A 20,177-nucleotide genomic window follows, 5' to 3' on the forward strand; every position below is an offset into this window, starting at 1 on the left:
CCATTAACACTGATTTAAAACATCCCTTACAAAAAGACATTTTGAATACTTCCATTTGAAAGCATTCAGTCTTTTTAAGTGTCAGCAATATATTTTGTACAAAAAAACCAAACATGACAGAAATCATACATTGAGTATTTAGTGTGATAAAATTCAGCAAAGACACAAAAATCTGCCATGGGTAGACTGGAGGAAGCATGGAAATGCATGTGTATTTGATTCATCACAGCCGCACCTGCTGGCATCTGAAGCAGGACCATGCAGAGCATAGCACGAGCTCAGTGACCCTGGGGCTGCCAATGGAGTCCCAGCCTGCCTGGCCTGCAAGAGCAGGGCCAGGACCTGCCCTGAGTCAATAGTGCTGTCCTATGGGTGGTGCCTGTGGCTCAGTGGGTAGGGCACTGGTCCCACATACCAAGGGTGGCAGGTTCAAACCCAGCCGCAGCTGCAACAACAACAAAAAAAAATAGCTGGGCATTATGGCAAGCACCTGTATTCCCAGCTACTCGGGAGGCTGAGGCAGGAGAATCACCTAAGCCCCAGAATTAGAGGTTGCTGTGAGCTGTGTGATGCCATGGCACTCTACCAAGGGCAATGGAGTGAGACTGTTTCCACAAAAACAAAAACAAAACAAAACAGTGCTCTCCTAAGAAGCCCCGAAGTGGAAAGGAATCTTTCACCAATCAGTAATGACGGTGGAATTCACGCCCATCACGGACATACAACATGCCTGGCTGTCAGGCTGGGTCATTAGTGGGACGTGCAGAGAGCTGAGTGGAGCCCAACAGGAGAGCACTTTCCACAGGTGACCAGCCCCAAGGGCTGAGGAGTGCCCCCAGCCAGCACATCTGCACTCTGTCCAGGAGGACAAGGCACCCTTGACTATGAGTACTAGTGAACGGGTGGGTCAGGTATGGGCCCCTAGGGCACCAGCTTGGGGGCCATGTTGTCCCAGTCTGGAGGGAATCTAAAAGGTTGAGCAAGGAGCCTGTGGGAATGTGAGAGTCCCAGCAGTGGGACTCAGGAGTCAAGCCCCAGAAGGCTGATAGAGTTGCAGGCAGATGCCCTGGAAGTGCATCAGCCAGGCACTTGGAGGTTTTGCTGATGACAAGCACTCAGTCCATGGGCCTCTGCTGGCCATGGTTGGTCACCCAGGTCCAAGCAGAGGTGGCCCCCGGACCCAGCACAGGGCCTGGCATCGGGCAAACGCTCACTAAATAACTATGTGTATCTATCAGTCTTGTGCTGGGCTCAGTCTGTGCCGCTGTGGCTAGGAGCAGAGACCTGAAAGTCTTGCTGAGGAGAGCATGTGCCTGAGCCAGCCCCCAGGATCCCTTGGGGCATCAGGAGGAACAAGAGGCCGATGACCTGGGCAGACAGCTCTGAAGGTTTCTGGCTCCTGCCCCGGAGGACTAAAGGAAGACATGGCAGCACAGCCTAGGGAACAGAGCTCGTGGACAGGGAGACAGAAGCACCTGAGACGCTTGCTACAGTGCACTTGCCCGTGCCCAGACATGCAGGCCACACCACACCCGCCGGCTCATCAGACAGGGTGCAGGAACCAACATGTTCTATCAGCTTCCAGGTGGTTCAGATATAGGATGTCCCAGGAGGACACTCTGATCCAAGCTATTGGTAATCAACTACAGCTATGTCAAAGCAAAAAGTATGTCCAGGTAGAAGAGGAAACTGGGCAGAGGTGGATGACAGATCATTAGGAATATGTGAAAAACACTGGTATCTCTATGCATAATAAAATACTACAGACAGACCTTTACAAGGGAAAAGGCAGGCCCTGTGAGAAGTGACACACAGAACTGTCTGTGACATTCAGTGGGAAAAAAACAGGGATCGTAACAGTACACATCATGTCTTCTGATGAGCTGCATGGTACAAGCACACATACACGTGTAACATACATCCCCAGGTGCATATGTCCATAGCCAAAGGCTGCCAGATGGATCCCCAATCTGCCAGCACAAGTCAGCCTCGGGCAGGGGGATAAAAGGGCAGGATGTTCTGGCCCTACATTATACATTCAAGATCCTTTTTTCTTTTTATAATGAGCACATGTTATGACTAACCATTGTCCTATTTCATGTGTGATGAAAGAATTATTTTATTTTTTCTAGGTATGATAATGGTATTATGGTTATACTTCAAAAGAGGCAATACATTTTAGAGATAGATCAGAAAACGAAACCATCTGGGTTTGCATCAGAACAGTTTGGGAGTGGGGGAGTGGGTGTGGAAGAGATGAACGAGATGGCCTGAGTGAGGAACTGAGGGAGCTGCTATTCTATTCTCCAGTCTTGGGCATGTTGAAAAGTTTTCAAATTGAAAAGAATGCTTTAAAAAAGATACTTCCATTTTTGGAAAAAGAGGAAAGAGCCTTAGAAGAGAGAAGAGTTGAGAAACCCTGGCTCTTGGCAGGCAGAGGACAACAGGGATGGGGTGGGCGGCAGGAGCCAGGTCTGAAGGCCTTGCTGGGTTCTGTCAGGATTGTTCTAGATTCTCCTTCTAAAAACTAAAAGTCTTCCTCTAGGTTAGAAATGGGAGTTAAAAGAGCTCCCTACACAAATAGAGCTCTGTGTTTACCAAGAACAAAAGTTGCCACAGCCTAACCCACCTAACAAATTAATCAGAAAAGCACCCATGGCCCCAGACTACGGGTATCATTGATCCTCAAAAGAGAACACACCTATGTTTATGGCAAATTTAAAAAGCACATTTTACAGGAAACTTCAGATGCTCTTACTCACCAGAGCATTTCAAAATGCTTACCATGATCTGAGGTAAACACAATGATCGTGTTATTGGCCAGTTGAAGATCATCCAAAGCACTCAAAAGGTGACCCACCTGTGTGTCCAAATAGGAAACAGAGGCAAAGTAGCTCTGGCGGATTTTCCGCTGCAAATTAAAAAATATAAAATAAGTGAGTGTGATTCAAGTTGCCAAGAAATACAGAGACGATGTCTGTCTGAGCATCTCTCTGTCTCAACCCTCTAGCTCAGAGGTTCTCAACCTGGGGGTCAAACGACCTTTTCACAGGGATTGCCTAAATACATCCTCCATATCAGATATTTACATTATGATTCATAACAGTAGCAGAATTACAGTTAAGAAGTAGCAACGAAAACAATTTTATAGTTGGGGGTCACCACAACACAAGGAACTGTATTAAAGGGTTGCGGCATTAGGAAGGTTGAGAACCATTGCTTTAGCTGATGCGGAAACATAAAACTCCCTTCTCTACCATCCACATCCCCTCCTCCACAGTCACTGCAACATCTGCACATCTAAAAGATTGATTTCTAAACAGATCAGCTTTCATTTTAGGGCAGGGATCACGGTGGATGGATGTGTCACTGACTGCCCCTTTCTGTCTCCGCCACATAATCTGACAGATCCCAGGAGATGAACGTGTACACAGACACTGACCCCAAAGCCCCTCTGAACAGGGGCTGCATGTGCTCTGATGAGGGACATGTCAAAGACACATGTCAACTATATTAATTTCCTGTGGCTGCTGTTAACAAAGTACGACAAACTGGGTGACTTCAAACAACCAAAATGTATCATCTCCTGGCTCTGGAGGCCAGAAGTCTGGAATCCAGGTGTAGGGACAGGAAAACGTGTTTGGGCTTTCTCTCTCATGGCCTTGGGATGGGACAAGATGAAGCTGTCTAGGCTTTCTGGCCTTCTTCCCATGGGAAAGCACCATGTATTCCTACATAGCCATAGCCATGTATAGTGAAGTCATGCTTATGTAACTGCATGTTGCCACTTTTGTTCTGCTGGGTATAAAGGTGCACAGGAAGGACCTTTCCCCTGAGCTGACTGTGGCTCACAGATTGCAATGTATAACTTAGCTCCCCTGCCACCAGGAACTAGGGTGGACTTGCCATGCTTGCTCCCCCTGCCACCTGTGAGCTGAATAAAGCATGTTACACCTACCCTCCATGTCTGAGTTCTCTCCAGTCTGGTCAAGTAAATACACTGGCACAAGGTATCAGGAGGGCCACTGTCTTGCTGAATGCTCTGGGGGATATATTCCTCTCCCTGATTCTGCTAGTGACTGTAATATTTGCATTCCTTGGCTTGAAGCTGCATCATTCTAACCTCTGTCTCAATCTTCACATGGAGTTCCTCCTGTGGGTGTCCCTCTCTGCTCCTTTTACATGTATAAGGACATCATATCAGATTAGGGCCCACCTTACTCCGATATGACCTCAGCTAATTACATCTGCAATGACCCTATTTCTAAAAAAAGGTCACATTCTGTCTGAAGTTCTGATGATAGGACCCCCCTTTGGTGTGTGGGGGGCACAATTTAGCTCATCACAACAAACCTCAGTAAGCCTTTTCTCTGACCACTTTCTAATTCATGAAAAGATAACAACTGCTTTATCTTCACTGACCAGAGGCTGTCACATGGAGATCATTTCTAAAAAACTCTCAGCAGTCAGGAAAAAGGGAAGGGAGGCACAAGAGAGCAGCATGCCTGCCATAGTCCCTGAACCCCAGAGAGACTTTGGGAATAGTGAGGCTGTGCCCTGAAGTAAAGGAGGCATCAGCTCCTCCTAGGCTGACGCCCCTGACCTTGTTCACAAACTTAAGGAAAAAGATTAATTCCCCACCCCACTGAGGGTAAGATGCAAGAGAGCAGTTGACTTATCAGAACAGCCCCTGTTCTATTACCTGAACCGACCAGCTGCTTCTCATCACTGCCAGAGTGAGGACAATCTGGAGACCCACCTGTGGTCCCCTTGCAGTGAAGGGAATGGACATGCATCCAAACTTCTAAAAGGATTACGGAGAAGCTAGCCTACTGATACTTTCTATTATAGTAAAGTCTTTAGTCTGTAACCTGGGGAACTTTAGTCCTCCCAGGGACAAAAGACACCTATCAGGATAGCTATGTACCATATAGAGAGGTACAAAGGTATATTCTCTTCTTCATATGCTGACCCCTGGACATAAGGCAACAAGCAGACTTAGTACTCACCCTAAGTGAGCCACCTGTCCAGTAAGGACACAATCACAGAGACAAGAGAATGCATTATTCGCTCGGCGCCCATAGCTCAGCAGTTAGGGCGCCAGCCACATACTCCTGGGCTGGTGGGTTCAAACCCAGCCTGGGCCTGCCAAACAATGACAACTACAACAAAAAAATAGCCAGGCATAGGGCGGCGCCTGTGGCTTAAAGGAGTAGGGCACCGGCCCCATATGCTGGAGGTGGCGGGTTCAAACCCAGCCCGGGCCTGAAACTGCAAAAAAAAACAAAACAAAACAAAAAAAATAGCCAGGCATTGTGGCAGCTACTTGGGAGGCTGAGGCAAGAGAATCACTTAAGCCCAAGAGTTTGAAGTTGCTGTGAGCTGTGATGCCATAGCACTCTACCAAGGGCAGCATAGTGAGCGTCTGTCTTTTAAAAAAGGAGAGAGAGACTACATTATTGGTGAAGCCCAGGGATGAGACAGGAGAATGTACCCTTGAGTCTGCCTGGGAAGGTTAGGGAAGGCTCCAGGGAAAATTCAGCATTTGTGAAGAGGCACCTGCAGCCAGACAGATGGGGTAGGATGCTCTGTGCAGTGGCTGCACTGCAGGGAACATTGTGGTTGTATCTGGGGCTGATGATCAGGCTGATGTGGCAGGAGAATCAAAGTGGAGGGCAGAGGGTGAGAGGAGACACTGAAAAGCTAGGTCAGAGCCAGATAACATGGACCCAGTGGGCCCATTCAGGGAGCAGAGGTCCCAGGCTGTAGATGAAGGGAGTCTTCCAAGGTGAGGAGTTGATGCAATCTGGAAGGCATCTTAAGGAGTCCTATGACAGCAGCTCAGAGGTGAATGCCAGAGGCTTTGGATAAGATGGCACTAGACCACTGCTGGGTGCCTAAGCGGCATTCAATACATTTGTTGAATGAACAAAACAAAGCAAAAGCCATTGCAGGAGCACAACAGGAAGAAGAAAAAACAGAGGTAGAGGTGTTGGCTGGGCCACGTAGAAGCCTATGAAGCTAAGGGTGTCATGGTCATGTGTCTGAGAATGGCTCTCAAAGGCAGATGAACGTACATGTCCAAAATGCAAGGATGAGGCCTGGGCTAGAGGGGTTGTCCTAGGAGTCACATTCCAGCAGGCCTCAGATGAGCCTGCCTGGAGAGAAGGGACCCAGGAACTGAGCTGAGGGAGCAGCATCTAAGTGTTAGACACAGAAAGGGAAGCCTGCTATGGAGCCTGGAGCAAAGAGTCCATGATGGATGGCAAGGAAGCCCAGGAGGCAGAAAGTTCCAGAGAGGTGGTGCTGGTCACCAGTGAGAAATAGCACAGAGCTCAGGGAAGCTCAGACCCCACAAGATGAATTTTAATGGCCAAGAGCTGACCCAGGTAAAAGAACTCTCAGTGAGCAGGGGAGTTGGGAGCTTCAGCAGAGAAGGATGAAGAATAAATGGGCAGCTCCATCCATGTAAACATGAAAGAGGTAAAGTCTCCATTTTTCTTTAAGGCTGTATAATATTCCATGGTGTACATATACCACAATTTATTAATCCATTCATGGATCGATGGGCACTTGGGCTTTTTCTATGACTTAGAAATTATGAATTGGGCTGCAATAAACATTCTGGTACAAATATCTTTGTTATAATGTGATTTTTGGTTTTCTGGGTATATACCTAGTAGAGGAATTATAGGATCGAATGGCAGATCTATTTTTAGATCTCTAAGTGTTCTCCAAACATCTTTCCAAAAGGAATGTATTAATTTGCACTCCCACCAGCAGTGTAGAAGTGTTCCCTTTTCTCCACATCCACGCCAACATCTCTGGTCTTGGGATTTTGTGATATAGGCTGATGGAACATATTCTTCTTAGTAAAGTATCTCAAGAATGGAAGAAAAAGTATCCAATGTACTCAGCCCTACTATGAAACTAATTTATGGCTTTCATATGAAAGCTATAACCCAGTTATAACCTAAGAATATGGGGAAGGGGGAGAGGAGGGGAGAGAGGGGAGAGGAGGGGAGAGAGGGGGGAGGATGGGCAGAGGGAGGGTGATTGGTGGGATTACACCTGTGATGCATCTTACAAGGGTACATGTGAAACTTAGTAAATGTAGAATATAAATCTCTTAACACAATAACTAAGAAAATGCCAGGAAGACTATGTTAACCAGTGTGATGAAAATGTGTCAGACAGTCTATAAAACCAGTGTATGGTGCCCCACAATTGCATTAATGTACACAGCTATGATTTAATAATAAAAAATAAATAAATAATTTAAAAAAAAGAATGAATGGGCAATGAGGCCATGGACACAGACAGAACAGCTTTCCACTCAATCTCCCAGAAAAGGCAGGTGAAAGAGCAGGAAGGGAGAAGAAAAAGGTAGGAGCTAGGGAAGCAGCACTTTTGAAGCTGGGAGGGACGGAGCAAAAACAGAGGCTGCAGGGAAGATGGGCGGGAAGGAAGACCTTACTCTGCTCATAGACTCAGGAAGGATGCAAAGAGGGGCAGTGTGGAAAGTCAAGTCCCTGCTGTTCTTTGTCAGAGACTAAAAAGAAGGCCCCGCACCCAGCCCAGGTGCACATGAAAGTCCAGGTATTGGGGAGGGAAATTATTAATAGCATCCATTCACCAAGTACCTACTGGGTGCCATCCAATCCTCTGAACCACTATACCCGTAAGGACTCCAAGGCTCAGAATGGTGAGTGAACTTGACCAGAGTCAACAGCTAACAAGGGGCACAGCCAGGCTCTATGCCCACACCCATCCTCTACTGCCCATTCCCCTCCCTCTGGCTGTGCACTAGCCTCCATTGCTAAAATAGGAAAGGTGGCCATCTGCTGAGAAATGGGGCAGAGGGATGTTAGGGGTTGGAGAAGCATGGCCAGCCCAGGTAGCTGGCCCAGGACAGCCAAGGGCCTCCATTTCTCATAGCTGCATGGATTCTCTCCAACAGCCCTTGGGACTCGGGGTAGAGAGCAGAGGGTATGACGGGGCTGTCCTGTGATCAGGACAGGAAGGAACCAAGGAACAGTAAGTGACCTGCCACAGGGCCTTAGCTATTCAGGGAAGGAGCCACTGCAAAAGGCCACCTAGACACATAGGTGAGAGTAGACATCTACACAACACATGGGAGACCCCAGTGAGGTGTGTGGGCAACGAGGGCATCACCATGAGGGAGCTGTAAGGAGAAGAGGCAGGCTAGTGACCAAGAAGGAGCAGGCCCAAAACTCCAGTGTGGCCTCCTGAGGTCACTGGCTCAAGTGGAGCTGAGTTAGAGCTCTGGGGCAGATAAGAGCCCAAACCTGAGGGGCTTGAGAATGCCCCTAGAGAGTACCTGGACACAGATAGCCGAAGTGCAAGAGGATGGTGAGCAGTGCCCAAGTGCAAGAGAACGTGGGGGGCAGGGACAAGCACATGTGCACCAAGGAGGCCCTGTGGGTCACTATGGCCACTGTGAGTAAGAAGGGGATTAAGAGAACTTAAAGGAAACCTCTCCATGTAGCTGACACTGTCCTGGGCACTTCCACAGGTGCTCTGGTTCTCACCAAAACCTCCAAAGTAGATGGTGTCACAGAGGACTTTGGCCCATCTTGTTTCCATGTTAGAGAGAAGGAAACTGAGGTTTGGAAAGTAAAATCACCGATATCAAGCAGCTGGTATGGGGTAAAGTGTGAATTCAAATCCACACTGCCAGGAACCAACAAATCCAACCATGGGGCTCTGGAGTGGCACATCCTAGGAAAGAATGGGCTCCAGCTGGTACTGACGTTGTGCTGTCAGGCAAGTTGGACACACCCAACTTTAGTTGCCTCACCCGAACGTCAAAGAGAGCAGATGCCTCATGAAGTTCCTGTGTGGACCAAAAGAATCAGCACTCTTCCTGCCACACAGTCCATTGTAAAGGGTCATTTTAAGTGACCATCACTAATAAAGTATCCAGATGAGTCTCAGAGCTGCAATTTGAACTACCTCACTATGAGACACCCAGAAACACGAAATCAGGAAAGAAACTAATGAATTTCTTGCTTTCCAAACTCTCACCACTTGCCACCAGAAACGGAGGAATGAAATGGATTTGAGGAATGGAAACCCCTCACCACCCAAACTCAAACTTCCTCACCCCTATGCCCACATACAAACTCTTGCTGTGCAAACTAAGGAGCCAAACGGGTTTGCATAGCAGGAGATACCTGTATGGGTTGTTTTGGTGTTAAACAATAGACCACAGAGGTGGTTCCCAAACCTATGAGAGCATCAGTTACTTGGTTGTGAATTTTTTTTTTTTTTGGACATTTTCTGAGTGGGCCAGGACTCTGCATTTATGACAAACCCTCCCAGCAGGCAATCCCAGAAGCACACTTTGAAAACATTTCCCTCTCTATCCACTATTATCTGCCTATTGTAGTATTCAAGAGGTAAGAGAAGGGCATGGCTCTGTGAGGAATATTCCAAAAAGAGTTTTATTAATCAACATATACTCTGCCCTCTCCAAGACAAAGGGGGTTGATGATTCAACATGAGGCTTGTAACTCTGTGGCTGCTCCCCCCATTATCATGGCAAAGGGACACCAGGCATCACAGGTGGATGGCACTGTGGGCATCCCAGTTCCCTTTGTGCCAAGGTCCTGCTCACCAAACCACCCTGAGAATGAAAGCTACCAGTGTAGGTTTTCCTACAGAGGAAATCTACAAATTCTAGCAAACTGAGCATTCCTTCTGCTTGCGAGCTGCCCACCACCCTATAACTGATGAACTGTCAACTCTTAACAGCATCCTCCATCATTTAGATAATTGCCCAGGCCACTTTCTCATCCCTGTGCCCACATGCAACAAGTCACCAAATCTCTGGATGCCCTCTTGTTTTCCCTTGGAGGCTGAGACACTGGTGGGGAGACTCAATCCACCCAGCACTACTCAGGCTCTAAACACTTACAAAACACCCTTTCCCCAGTACTTCACACAATCCCCTGCACAGAGAAGGTTGTTAATAAGACATTATGGATGGAGCAGTGCCCACTGAGAAAAATGGCTTCACCATCATTGCCTAAGCTCCCTGGTGGTCTAGTGGCTAGGATTTGGTGCTTCCACCATCATTGCCTAGTACATCCTCAAAGGATAAGCTTGGTACCTGAAAGTCCACAGGAATTGGACCATAGGGCACACTTATGTTTAAGGCCTGGACGTCCTCACGCTGCCTGATGTCCATCCAGGGGTTGTAGGCCACAGAGGGTAGCCTGTCAGGGACCTGGGGATCAGGAGCCAGGGTGATGTTCTCCAAGGGATACAGCTTCTGGAATTCCTTGGGGAAAAGCACACAAAGCCACAAGGTTGTCATTCTTTTGGCAAAGTCACAAGGCTACTGCTCTACTGGCATTTATACTGTCTTTGATACATTTAAATGGCAGCTCACTGATGTTCCCCAGGTACTTACCCCACCTAGAAGTCAGGCCTTAGGTCACCCTCATGAAAGCCAACAATGAAATCATCCAACTTCTGTTTCCTACAAACTGAGCAGGGACATCTCTCTTGCCTCATGTAAACAGATGCCCTCCTGTCCCTGTCCACACTGGACTCTCAACTATGGTGAGATGATGTGGGTTTCCAAAACCACCCTGAGGTTCAGTAACTTACTAGGAGGATGCACAGATTTAGTCTATAGTCACACCCCTGGCTATGGCATATTACGGTGAAGGGATGCCACAGGCAATCAGCAAAGGAAAGAGGCACATGAGGCAAAGTTTAGAGGAGAACAGGCACAAGCTTTGAGTCCTCTCCCAGGTAGTCACACAGTTTACACTCACTGCTCCTAGCAACGAGTTGTGTGACAACACACATGAAGTGCTGCCAATCAGGGGAGCTCAGTAAAGCCCCAGTATCCCACTTTTATTTGGGGTTGGTCATGTAGACACCTTCTGCCTGGAGCACACCAAAGTTCCAGGCTCCCAGAAGGAAAACAGTGGTTCAGCATAAACCATAATGTTTGCCTAAACAGTTTAGGCATGACAAGCCAATCATCAGTTCTTGGAATGATCAGAACATTCCCAAAATCAAAGTTCCAAGATGCCAGCCAAGGGTCAACCTTATAAGCAGGCCTTTCTAGGGATCACCATCAGGCTGGAGGGCTGAGTCTCACCTGTCAGGAAGGCATGGTCCTTTGGGCTAATCAAAGCAAGACACCCGCAGCATTAAAGGCATACCTCCTGGTCCCTACTCTCATTACATGTCAGGGGCATTCTGTGCAAAGTCAAAAGGATGGGATATTCAGGCCCAGCGAAAAAACAATAGGGAAAAACTCAAAAAGATTATAAAAAGGAAAAGACTATATGCTCTACATGACATACAAGCAAGTATAGGATATGAGGTTCCAACAAGCAACGCACTGTCCTGGGGTTAAGGTGTCTGGACTAACAGGCTCGGGGTGGAAGGAAGGGAGTTGTTGAAGAGAACTTCATGTTCCCCGAAGATTTTCCTCAGGGCCACCCCTCATTACAGACTTTGGCAACCTGCTCCGACTCACTGTGATGACTTCACCATCAAACCCAACATTTGCTGGATGAGTCTAAGGAAAGGAAATAAAAAACTCCAGTGGAGGGAAACAGAAAGGAAAGCATTTCTTACAAGATTCTTACGTGTCCTAAGATTCTTACAAGTTCTTGGCCTTGACCTCTGAATCCCATCTATACTCCACTGAGTACACACACTTTTTCCATCAAGCATGCCTGGTGCCTGGGGATAGAGGATGTGGCCACCTTTCCTACACAAATTCTTCCCTCGAAAAACAACACAGTTGTTGTTGCTGTGTTAGATGATCAGCCCTCAGCCAGCTCTTCACCTTGGGGTATCTGAAGGGGATGTGAGGCTTATGATAGCCAACGGCCAGGAAGAAAGGACTGGATGACATTTTCATCTTTTCCAGCAATTGTATGGCTTGTTCAGTGCTCTGTTTGTCAGGCAAGGTGCCCTCTGGCACATCCACCACATCCACAGGGCAAAGCAGGTTGGCATGAAGTTCTCCATCCAGCCCCCGACATGTCTATCAAAACAAAACATGACATCAGCCTTTTAAATACAAGAAATAAAAATCACAAAGGTCACACTTATGTGGATTTAACATTCACATCACCAGCCCATTAATGTTAGTCATTCAGACTGCACAGGAACATCAGAAACGAAACTAAAACAGAGAAGTGCTTTTTCTTTTTCAGGCAGGGGCCGAAAATCCACCAAGCACGTAGTTTCTTGTGGCTAATTCTCTGTCTCCAGGTTATAATTAATTAAAGGAAACTCAAGTAAATGAATCATTAAAAAAAATTATCTCCAACTCAACAATAGATAAATAAGCCAATTAAAAATGTGCAAACACTTCTCCACAATTAAAAAAAGAAGAATATAGCACAATACCTTCCACCCCACCCCCAAATTGGGGGGGGACACAATTGGACACATTCCCCACAATGTCTCCAAAACAAAAAAAGCCAGATATGGGTATAAACAGCTACATACTTATGATTCTATTTATATGAAGTGTCCAGAATAGGCAAATCCATGGATAATAGAAACTGATCAGTGGTTGTCATAGGCTGTGAGCTGAGAAGAAATGGCAAAAAACTGGTAATACATATAGAGCTTCTTTTGGGAGCGATAAAAATGGCCTAAAATTGATTTTGGTGATGGTTACACAACTCCAAATTTACTGAAAATCACTGAATTGTACACTTTAAAAGGAAGAGTTTGATGGTATGTGAATTATATCCAAATAAAAAATTAAAAAGGAAAGAGTCCTGTTTTAAATTTCAAAGACATACTCAGACCTGTGACAAGGTCCCAATCACCTAGGTAAGGTGACAATCCACAGAATTTTCAGATCCCCAGCAACACAATGCACAGAATGAAACCTCCTGCTTCATTTCCCAAGTTAGTTTTGACTATGAATTATACATCGCAAAGACCTAGGGGCTGTGCTGGCTGCTTCTCCATCACGAACAAAGAGAGCAGCCTCCTCCCTCCTTCACAGCCTGCCTTGCCACTCTGCCTGGGCAGGACGGTCCAGCACCTGCCTCAGACCACTGGCTCACCCTCTACATATACATAATCAGCAGCACTCAAGGGGAGCTTGGTACTATCAGATCTGCCACTGTAAGAAATGGGTGGGGGAGGACTGGGAGACAGGGGCCTGGCATGTGTAGGTAAGACCACTAAAAAGTAGCAAGATGGCTTCAGGGAACTGAGGATTTGAGATAATGTCTTCCAATCTCATTCTGTTCCTACTCGAGCCACAAGCCAACGACTAGAGCCCTAAGTATTCACTGCATTCTGAAATGGAAAGCTGTCAAGAATTTAGAACAAGGGAGAAGGGGAGGAGGGAGAAAGAATGAGGGGGATAGGTGTGTTCTCACCTATCAGGCACAATGTAGGGGTATACAGCACACTTCCTGAGTGAAGGGATCAAGTACAACTTGAACTTTACCTAACAAATGCAAACAATGTAACCTAATCATTTGTACCCTCATATTAATATGAAATTAAAAAAGAAGAATATAGAACAATACCTTCCACCCCACCCCCAAATCCTCATCCTTCTTCCCCACATAAAGTCTCCAAAAACCTCAAGGTGTACGTCATTACTCAGTTCTCCAGGTAGTTTTCTGAATTTCTTAAATGTGCATTTTAGCTTCATTTGTACCTGGGATATTCCTCTAAATCGGATTATTTTCTTTGTAGATTCCCTTTTTTATATAATGCTCTACAAATTTAAAACTTTTGTCAGAGGTCTCAGCCGCTGAACATAGATTAGAGCTAAGACAGACAGGCAGACAGCATGCCTTTCTCCCACTGAGGACTGAGGTTCCCAGAGCTTAGACCTCTCTTCTCCCTCCCATGCCTCAGCATCTCCCAAAACCCACAGTTCAGAGCCTTATCCAGAGTGAGGACCCAGGAACCATTAAATGAGTCTAATGAACCAGGGGCTAAGGTTCTAGAACAAAGAGTTCCTATCAGCTTCTAAAATGAAGCCACTGTTCCCATCAGCCCTAATGCTAAAGATCCAATACTTGTCTCTGTCAAAACATTATCACAAATGAAAACAACAACCTCACAGTACAACCAGCTTGCTTGATAGAACATGCTGTATACACAATGGTTTGTTTGCTAGACAAAGAGAAAGTGCTTCCTCCTCAGAACAGTGTACCTTTCGGAGCCTTACCTTAGTGTTCTCGTACTTCTCGGAGGAGGGATGATAAGGAGGGAAGGACCAGCTATATGGAGAATCATCACTATGATTAGAAGATATACCTTGAGGAGGAAAAAGAAAGTTGTTACATAAAATGTCAAGAATCTTTCAGTACCCCATCCCCTCAAAATAAAACTTGAGTAAACAACTGGGCAAGTGAAATCTCCCCTCTGTGGGCCGCAGTGTTCCCATCTATAAAATCAGAAGCTAATGCAAGATGATGGAAAGTTCCCTCTAAAGTCAATTCTCCACATTTCTATTGGAGTACTAAGCATCTGATTGGTCCCTAAGCCCTGGCAATTTGTGTCAGGCCCTGGGAAAGGGATACACAAGGGCAGGGCAAGCCAGCCCATTAATATGGCACAGTTCCCTGGAGACCACACTGGACCCTCTAACCCACCCTATGAAGGAAGGAGCAGAGTCATCAGCACCACCACAGGGCAGGGGTGGAAAGAAAGGGAGGCTCAAGGTAGGGCCGGGCCTTGCCCAACCAGATATTAGATGAGTGAGCCAGGACTCATGCCCATGTCTTAGGACTTCAAGTTCACATGTTGATTCATGAAACAGAAACCCAAACCTAAGCTTAGCAGTTTACAGTCTATTTGGAAAAACAAAATAACAGCACATGAAAACAAGGAAGCACTGCAACTGCCAAAAGAGTTGAAGTGCCAAGTGGGGGAGCCCTCAGGCACAGAAGTGCAGTGCGTCAGGTAAGGGTCTGTAAGGAAGACTTCTAGGAATAAGCAAGGCTTGCAAGGAATGAGAGGTTAGCCAGGAGGAACAGTGGAGACATTAGGCAGAACCACAGAAGAGCACCAAAAGCAGAGCAGCACAGTAAGAATCCGACCAGCAAAGAAAGTACTGGTGAGGAAGAGGGCAGCAGGTGGAGAGCCTATGAGCACAGCAAGTATGGTGGCAAGAGCAAATAGGAAACTGATGGACCTAAGTTCAAATCCTGATCCTACCTCTTAGAATACGGGCAACCTCAGGCAAGCTACTTGACTTCTATGATCTTTAATTTCTTCCTTGGGAAATGATGATGATGATACAAACCCATCTAGCTTGCTGGCAAGAAGATTAAAAAAAGTGGCCACCACAGTAAATACCACCTACATAACTGGCACTCAGTAGTGGCTACTGTCATCTGTGAGCAGGCCCAGTACTAACAGTAAAGGATCTTAAAAACAAAGGTTCATTGGAAAATGTGTTTCCTCAAGGAGTACAGGAAAAGTGTTTGTTCTCTGGCTAGGACATGGTGCTTAGGGCCTGATCCCAAAATCCAGTGGTCAAGAGGAAGAAGGTCAAGCAACATCACTCAGCCCTGGTCTGGCCTCCTTTCCCAAAGCACAATCTCCCCCTCTGTTATATTTCCTCCTCTCTACAAAATCATCACTTCCCTCCAACTGCATTCAGGCAATGCTTGTGGTGATGAGGACCAAACTTCAGAAAGTTCTACTGGTGTTGGCTTTTGGCTGTGCAATATGGTCCTTGACAGATTTGACTTCAAAATTGGGCCTGACTTAGCAAAGGTAAATGTTTCCTTCAACCTAGACTAGCCAGATGGGTTCCTGAAAAAGGCTGCTGAGCCCACCAGTATAACCAGTGAGCAAAGGGAAAGCTACAGACAACATTCAAGTTGTAACAATAAGCAACCACCCTCCTTATGATGCTCTTGTGTTCCAATGCACTCATAAACTAACCAAATTGGGAGGCTCCCTTGGACGGCAGTTAAGACAGCTATGACTCTAGCTTCCCAGGTAAGGAATCTCAGGTTCCAAGAGGATAAAAATTTGCCCAAGGTTAACTGCACAGCTAAGAAGTAGCAGAGCTGAGATCAAGAGTCCAGATTCCCAGTGCTACTGCCCAGCAGAAATTCACTCTGCTTCCAAAGATGTTTGTGTCAGCTGTACCTACGACAATGAAAACCTGAAACCATTTGGACTACAGCATGGCACACTTCAATGTTAGACTACTGTGAGATTATTCAAAACATTTTTATGAAGAGGAACATTATGGGAATTTTTTTTTTTTTTAATTCAGGATATGGGCCAGGCATGGTGGCTCACGCCTGTAATCCCAGGACCCAAGGAGGTCAAGGCAGGCAGAATGCCTGAGCTCACAGGTTTAAGACCACCCTGAGCCAAAGCAAGACCCTGTCTCCAAACATAGCTAGGCATTGTGGCAGGCGCCTGTAGTCCCAGCTACTTGGGCAAGGGCATCGCTTAAGCCCAAGACTTTGAGATTGCTTTGAGCTATGATGCCATGGCACTCTACACAGGGCAACAAAGTGAGACTCTGTCTCAAAAAACATAAATTCAGGATATAAAATTGTATATAAGGATAATCTTAAATCACAAAAAATAAAAGGCTCAGAATAAGAGGAATGTCAAAATGTAGCTCGCCTAACAATGGTGGAATTATAATGATTTATATGACTTATTTTTGACTTTGCTTTTCTCCAGTGTTTTGGTCAAATAATCATGCATTACTTCCAGAAATAAAAAAGAAAGTTTTATATACAACTATTATGTACCCATGATAATTAAAAATAATTTTTAAAAATTTTAAACATTGTACTTCAACATTCCCATTTTGTTATTAAAGAGAATGAGTTTAGGAAGCAGCACTGAAGGTCAGCACTGGCAGTCCCTGACCCCCTATAGGCCCTAGGTACCTGCTGACCTTGAGCCTCCCCAGGCAGTGTGCAGCAGCCCCACCAAAGCTCAGCCCCCCTCACTGGGCAACGCATCAGTGCTACCACATGATAGGTCCTCAAATTTTCTTGCCCCACCCCAGATTTACCCACAAGGACCCTGTGGGGCAGAGAGTTAAGGCCCAGAGCCAGACTCACACCCAACCCTACTATCCTCCCCGCCCCCAGCGTCCTTCCTACCACCCAGGAGCCAAGGAACCAAATAGCACCAGCAGCAGTTTCTGAAAGGAACCCAAACTCCTTCTGCTCTTTTTCACAATGGATGAGAACATGAAGCCAAGCTGAGAAGTAGGTTTAGAAAGGCAGCAGTGAATAGGGAAGTGTCTGCCCAGCCCGGAGATGCCTCTGTCAAGACAGCCCCAAGCCCAGGAGGGGATTCCCATGTTCAGGCACAAAGCAAGAGAACACAGATGGGGGACGTGGAGCAGTACCCGGGTGAAAGACTTTTCCCACCGACATGGTCACGTAGCCATTCTCCTTGAAGTACTGGGGGATGGTGGAGAAGTTTCCAGAGTGCACCCTCCAGTAGGAGTTGAAGTCATACAGACGGGTGGTGTCAGGTCTCCTCCCGGTGAGGAAGGACACGCGGCTCGGGGCACACACTGCTTGCTGTTAGGAGCAGGAGCAGAGGTCAATGTCCTCACAGCAAAATGTGTCTCTGATCTCCAAGGTAACCAAGCAGCTGCCCTCGCAAGGGCCCCAGGAAAACAGCCTGGTGGCTGAGTCATGCACATCTCAAAGCCAACCAGTGGGATTTGGGCCTCACCCGGGCGTCAGACATGAGTCTTCCCAGTGACAGAAGGGTAGGAACCGGGCCCTCATCCAGCAAATGCTTCTATGCTCCTATGTGATGGTGTCCCCAGGCACACAGGGCGGGCAACATTCCTATGAGCAGCCCCTCGAGGGGCTCGAGGAGCAGAGTCGCTCTGGCCAGCTGGCTGGCCCTCACCCAAAGCCCAGTTGGCAGACCTGTGGGTGGCATTCTGAAGCCCCCCTTCCTTCTGAGCACCAAGCATTCCCCCCTTCTGGGAGAGAGCTGGCCAGCGCCATCCTGAGCACATTAGGGCTACAGAGGAGGGGCACCCCAAAAGTATAAGCTTCCTTGTGTGTGGACACCTGGATGTTCTTGAACACCCTTTTCCAGACTACACTTCCCTCTAACGAAGAGCTGCCTGGCACAAATGGCGTCATCTAACAACAGCTGAAGGCCCCCCACAGACCCTCGGTGCACAAGGAGGCACATGCCCACACCTAGAGGTCCCCAGACATACCTGGGCAAAGGCATTCTGGAAGAGGAGGCTGTGGGATGCCAGCTGGTCGATGTTTGGGGACCTCACTAGCTTATCCCCATAACAGCCCAGAGAGGGACGCAGGTCATCCACAATGATAAGAAGGACATTCAGAGCATCTACACAAGAGGGAAAGGTTCTGGTGAGGTCAATTGCACCAACACTGACACTGAAGCTTCCCTGCCATGAGAGGGCCAAGGTTGGACACTGTGCCTTGACAGTCCTGCCAGCCTCAAAAAGGGTGGCAATAGGGTGCAAAGAGGAAGCATGACTTTTGGGTGGCAGGGTTAGGCTTTGGCTATGGTCTCAAGCCTCATGGATGAGAGAGGGGATAGGAAGAGAAAAAGGGAGAAAAGGAAAGAAAAATTAAGTGATAGAAGGAAAGATGGAGGGAGGGAGGGAAGGATGGCTGGATGAAGTAAGAGAGGGAAGGAAAAGTTGAAATGAAGGAATGGAAAGATGGAGGAAAGAATGACGAAAGAGGGAGAAAGATGTATGGATGGAAGGAAAAAGGGAAGGATGGACTTTCAGAGTTGGAAGGAGGGATGGAAAGATAAGGATAGACGAATAAATGGACAGATGGATGGGGGGACCGCAGGAAAGATGGAGGTAATAAGAAAGGGAAGCACAGATGTATAGGAGAGAGGATGAAGGGATAAACACAGATGAAGAAGGAAAAGGAGAGGATGGATGGAGGGAAGGATGGATGGACCAAGAGTAGGAAGGCGAGAAAAATATAGGAACGGAAGGAAAGATGGATGGATGAAAAAAGGAATAGGAGGAAAGGAAGAAAGGGGGAGAGAATGGATGTAAGACCGGGAGGGAGGAAGGGCGCCCCCGCAATCTGGGCTCAGGCTGCACCTGTGGCCGAGTTAGCTTGCGTCGCGGACTGGAGGGCGGTGCAGATGGAGCCCAGGACCAGGCCGAGCCAGAACAGGCTCCAGCCAGGTGGGGGCGGCTGCATTTCTGCTTCGACGCGACCGCTCCAGAGCTCCAGTGACAGGCTGCGGCGGAAAAGCCCAACAGCAGCCGTCGCCGGGGAGGCCTTCACTTCAGGAACCCCCGAAGACCGCGCCACACCGCTGCCGCGGGCCCAAAGGCCCGGGCACCGGCCCGAAGGCCAGTGCGCCTGCGCGTCTCTTTCTCTCGCCCCGCCCTTCGAGGGCGTGGCCCTGCGGTGCGCGAGATCTGTCCGCGTGATCCGGCCCCAGTGGGCGGGACCGAGGAATGATCTTAAGACTCTGGCAGCCCGCTGGCAGCAAGTCGTGCCCACTCACTGCCTTTTGGGCACCGTCTTGGGTGAGAGCTGCTGCAGGGTTTGCTACACTTCCACTGTTTTTAAATAGCAGTTTCCTGCCTCTTTGCCTTTGTTTGTGTTGTGCCTTTCACCTGGAAGTCCTGTCTTCCATCATTTCTATATAAAGTTACACTTTTCCTTGCAGTCCAGTCCAATGCCATTCCCCTTCCATGAGGCCCTTCTAGAACCCCCGTTTCCCCATCTAAAGGGCCCCTTTTTCCTATTCATTTGTTCAAAAACCACTTGGTAAGTATCATATATATATAGATAGATAGATACTTAAGTATCATATATATATAAAATATGTCATATATACACACACACACACACACACACACACACACGGCACTGTTGGGGGCCCTGGGGCTCTAAGTTCCTGTCCTGATGGAGCTGTATAAAGCAATAAATAAATATATAGACCTCCAGTACACATTCGGTCTGGTGAAAAGTCAACCAGGGGAGGAAGAAGGGGTGCTTGCTATTTTCCATGGGGTGGCTAAGCAGAGGCTCACTCCTAAAGTGACATTTGAACAAAAACTTGAAGGAGGTGAGGGAGCAAGCCACATTGATGTCTGCATGAAGGGTACGACAAGAAGAGGAAGCAGCAATTGTGGAAATGGAGTCCTAGCCACAGGCTGTACT

General features: G+C 47.4%; 1 protein-coding gene across 3 annotated transcripts in view; it reads right to left on the bottom strand.

The window, feature by feature from the left end:
• IDS (iduronate 2-sulfatase) overlaps positions 1-19,362 on the bottom strand; it is a 30,640-nt gene extending 11,278 nt beyond the window's left edge. For 2 of the 3 annotated variants that reach the window (XM_053579651.1, XM_053579654.1), the window contains exons 1-7: positions 19,100-19,362; positions 18,221-18,357; positions 17,381-17,558; positions 14,210-14,298; positions 11,840-12,040; positions 10,136-10,306; positions 2,785-2,911 (exon numbers count right to left, since the gene is read on the bottom strand). In XM_053579651.1, coding sequence (XP_053435626.1) covers positions 2,785-2,911; positions 10,136-10,306; positions 11,840-12,040; positions 14,210-14,298; positions 17,381-17,558; positions 18,221-18,357; positions 19,100-19,202 — 1,006 coding nt within the window. In that variant the 5' untranslated portion in view covers positions 19,203-19,362. The remainder of the gene's footprint in view (positions 1-2,784; positions 2,912-10,135; positions 10,307-11,839; positions 12,041-14,209; positions 14,299-17,380; positions 17,559-18,220; positions 18,358-19,099) is intronic. The other variant, XM_053579653.1, reaches the window with a different exon arrangement.
• Positions 19,363-20,177: the final 815 nt, after the last annotated feature.

Source organism: Nycticebus coucang, chromosome X, assembly GCF_027406575.1.
Source record: "Nycticebus coucang isolate mNycCou1 chromosome X, mNycCou1.pri, whole genome shotgun sequence".
NCBI classification, from domain to species: domain Eukaryota; kingdom Metazoa; phylum Chordata; class Mammalia; order Primates; family Lorisidae; genus Nycticebus; species Nycticebus coucang.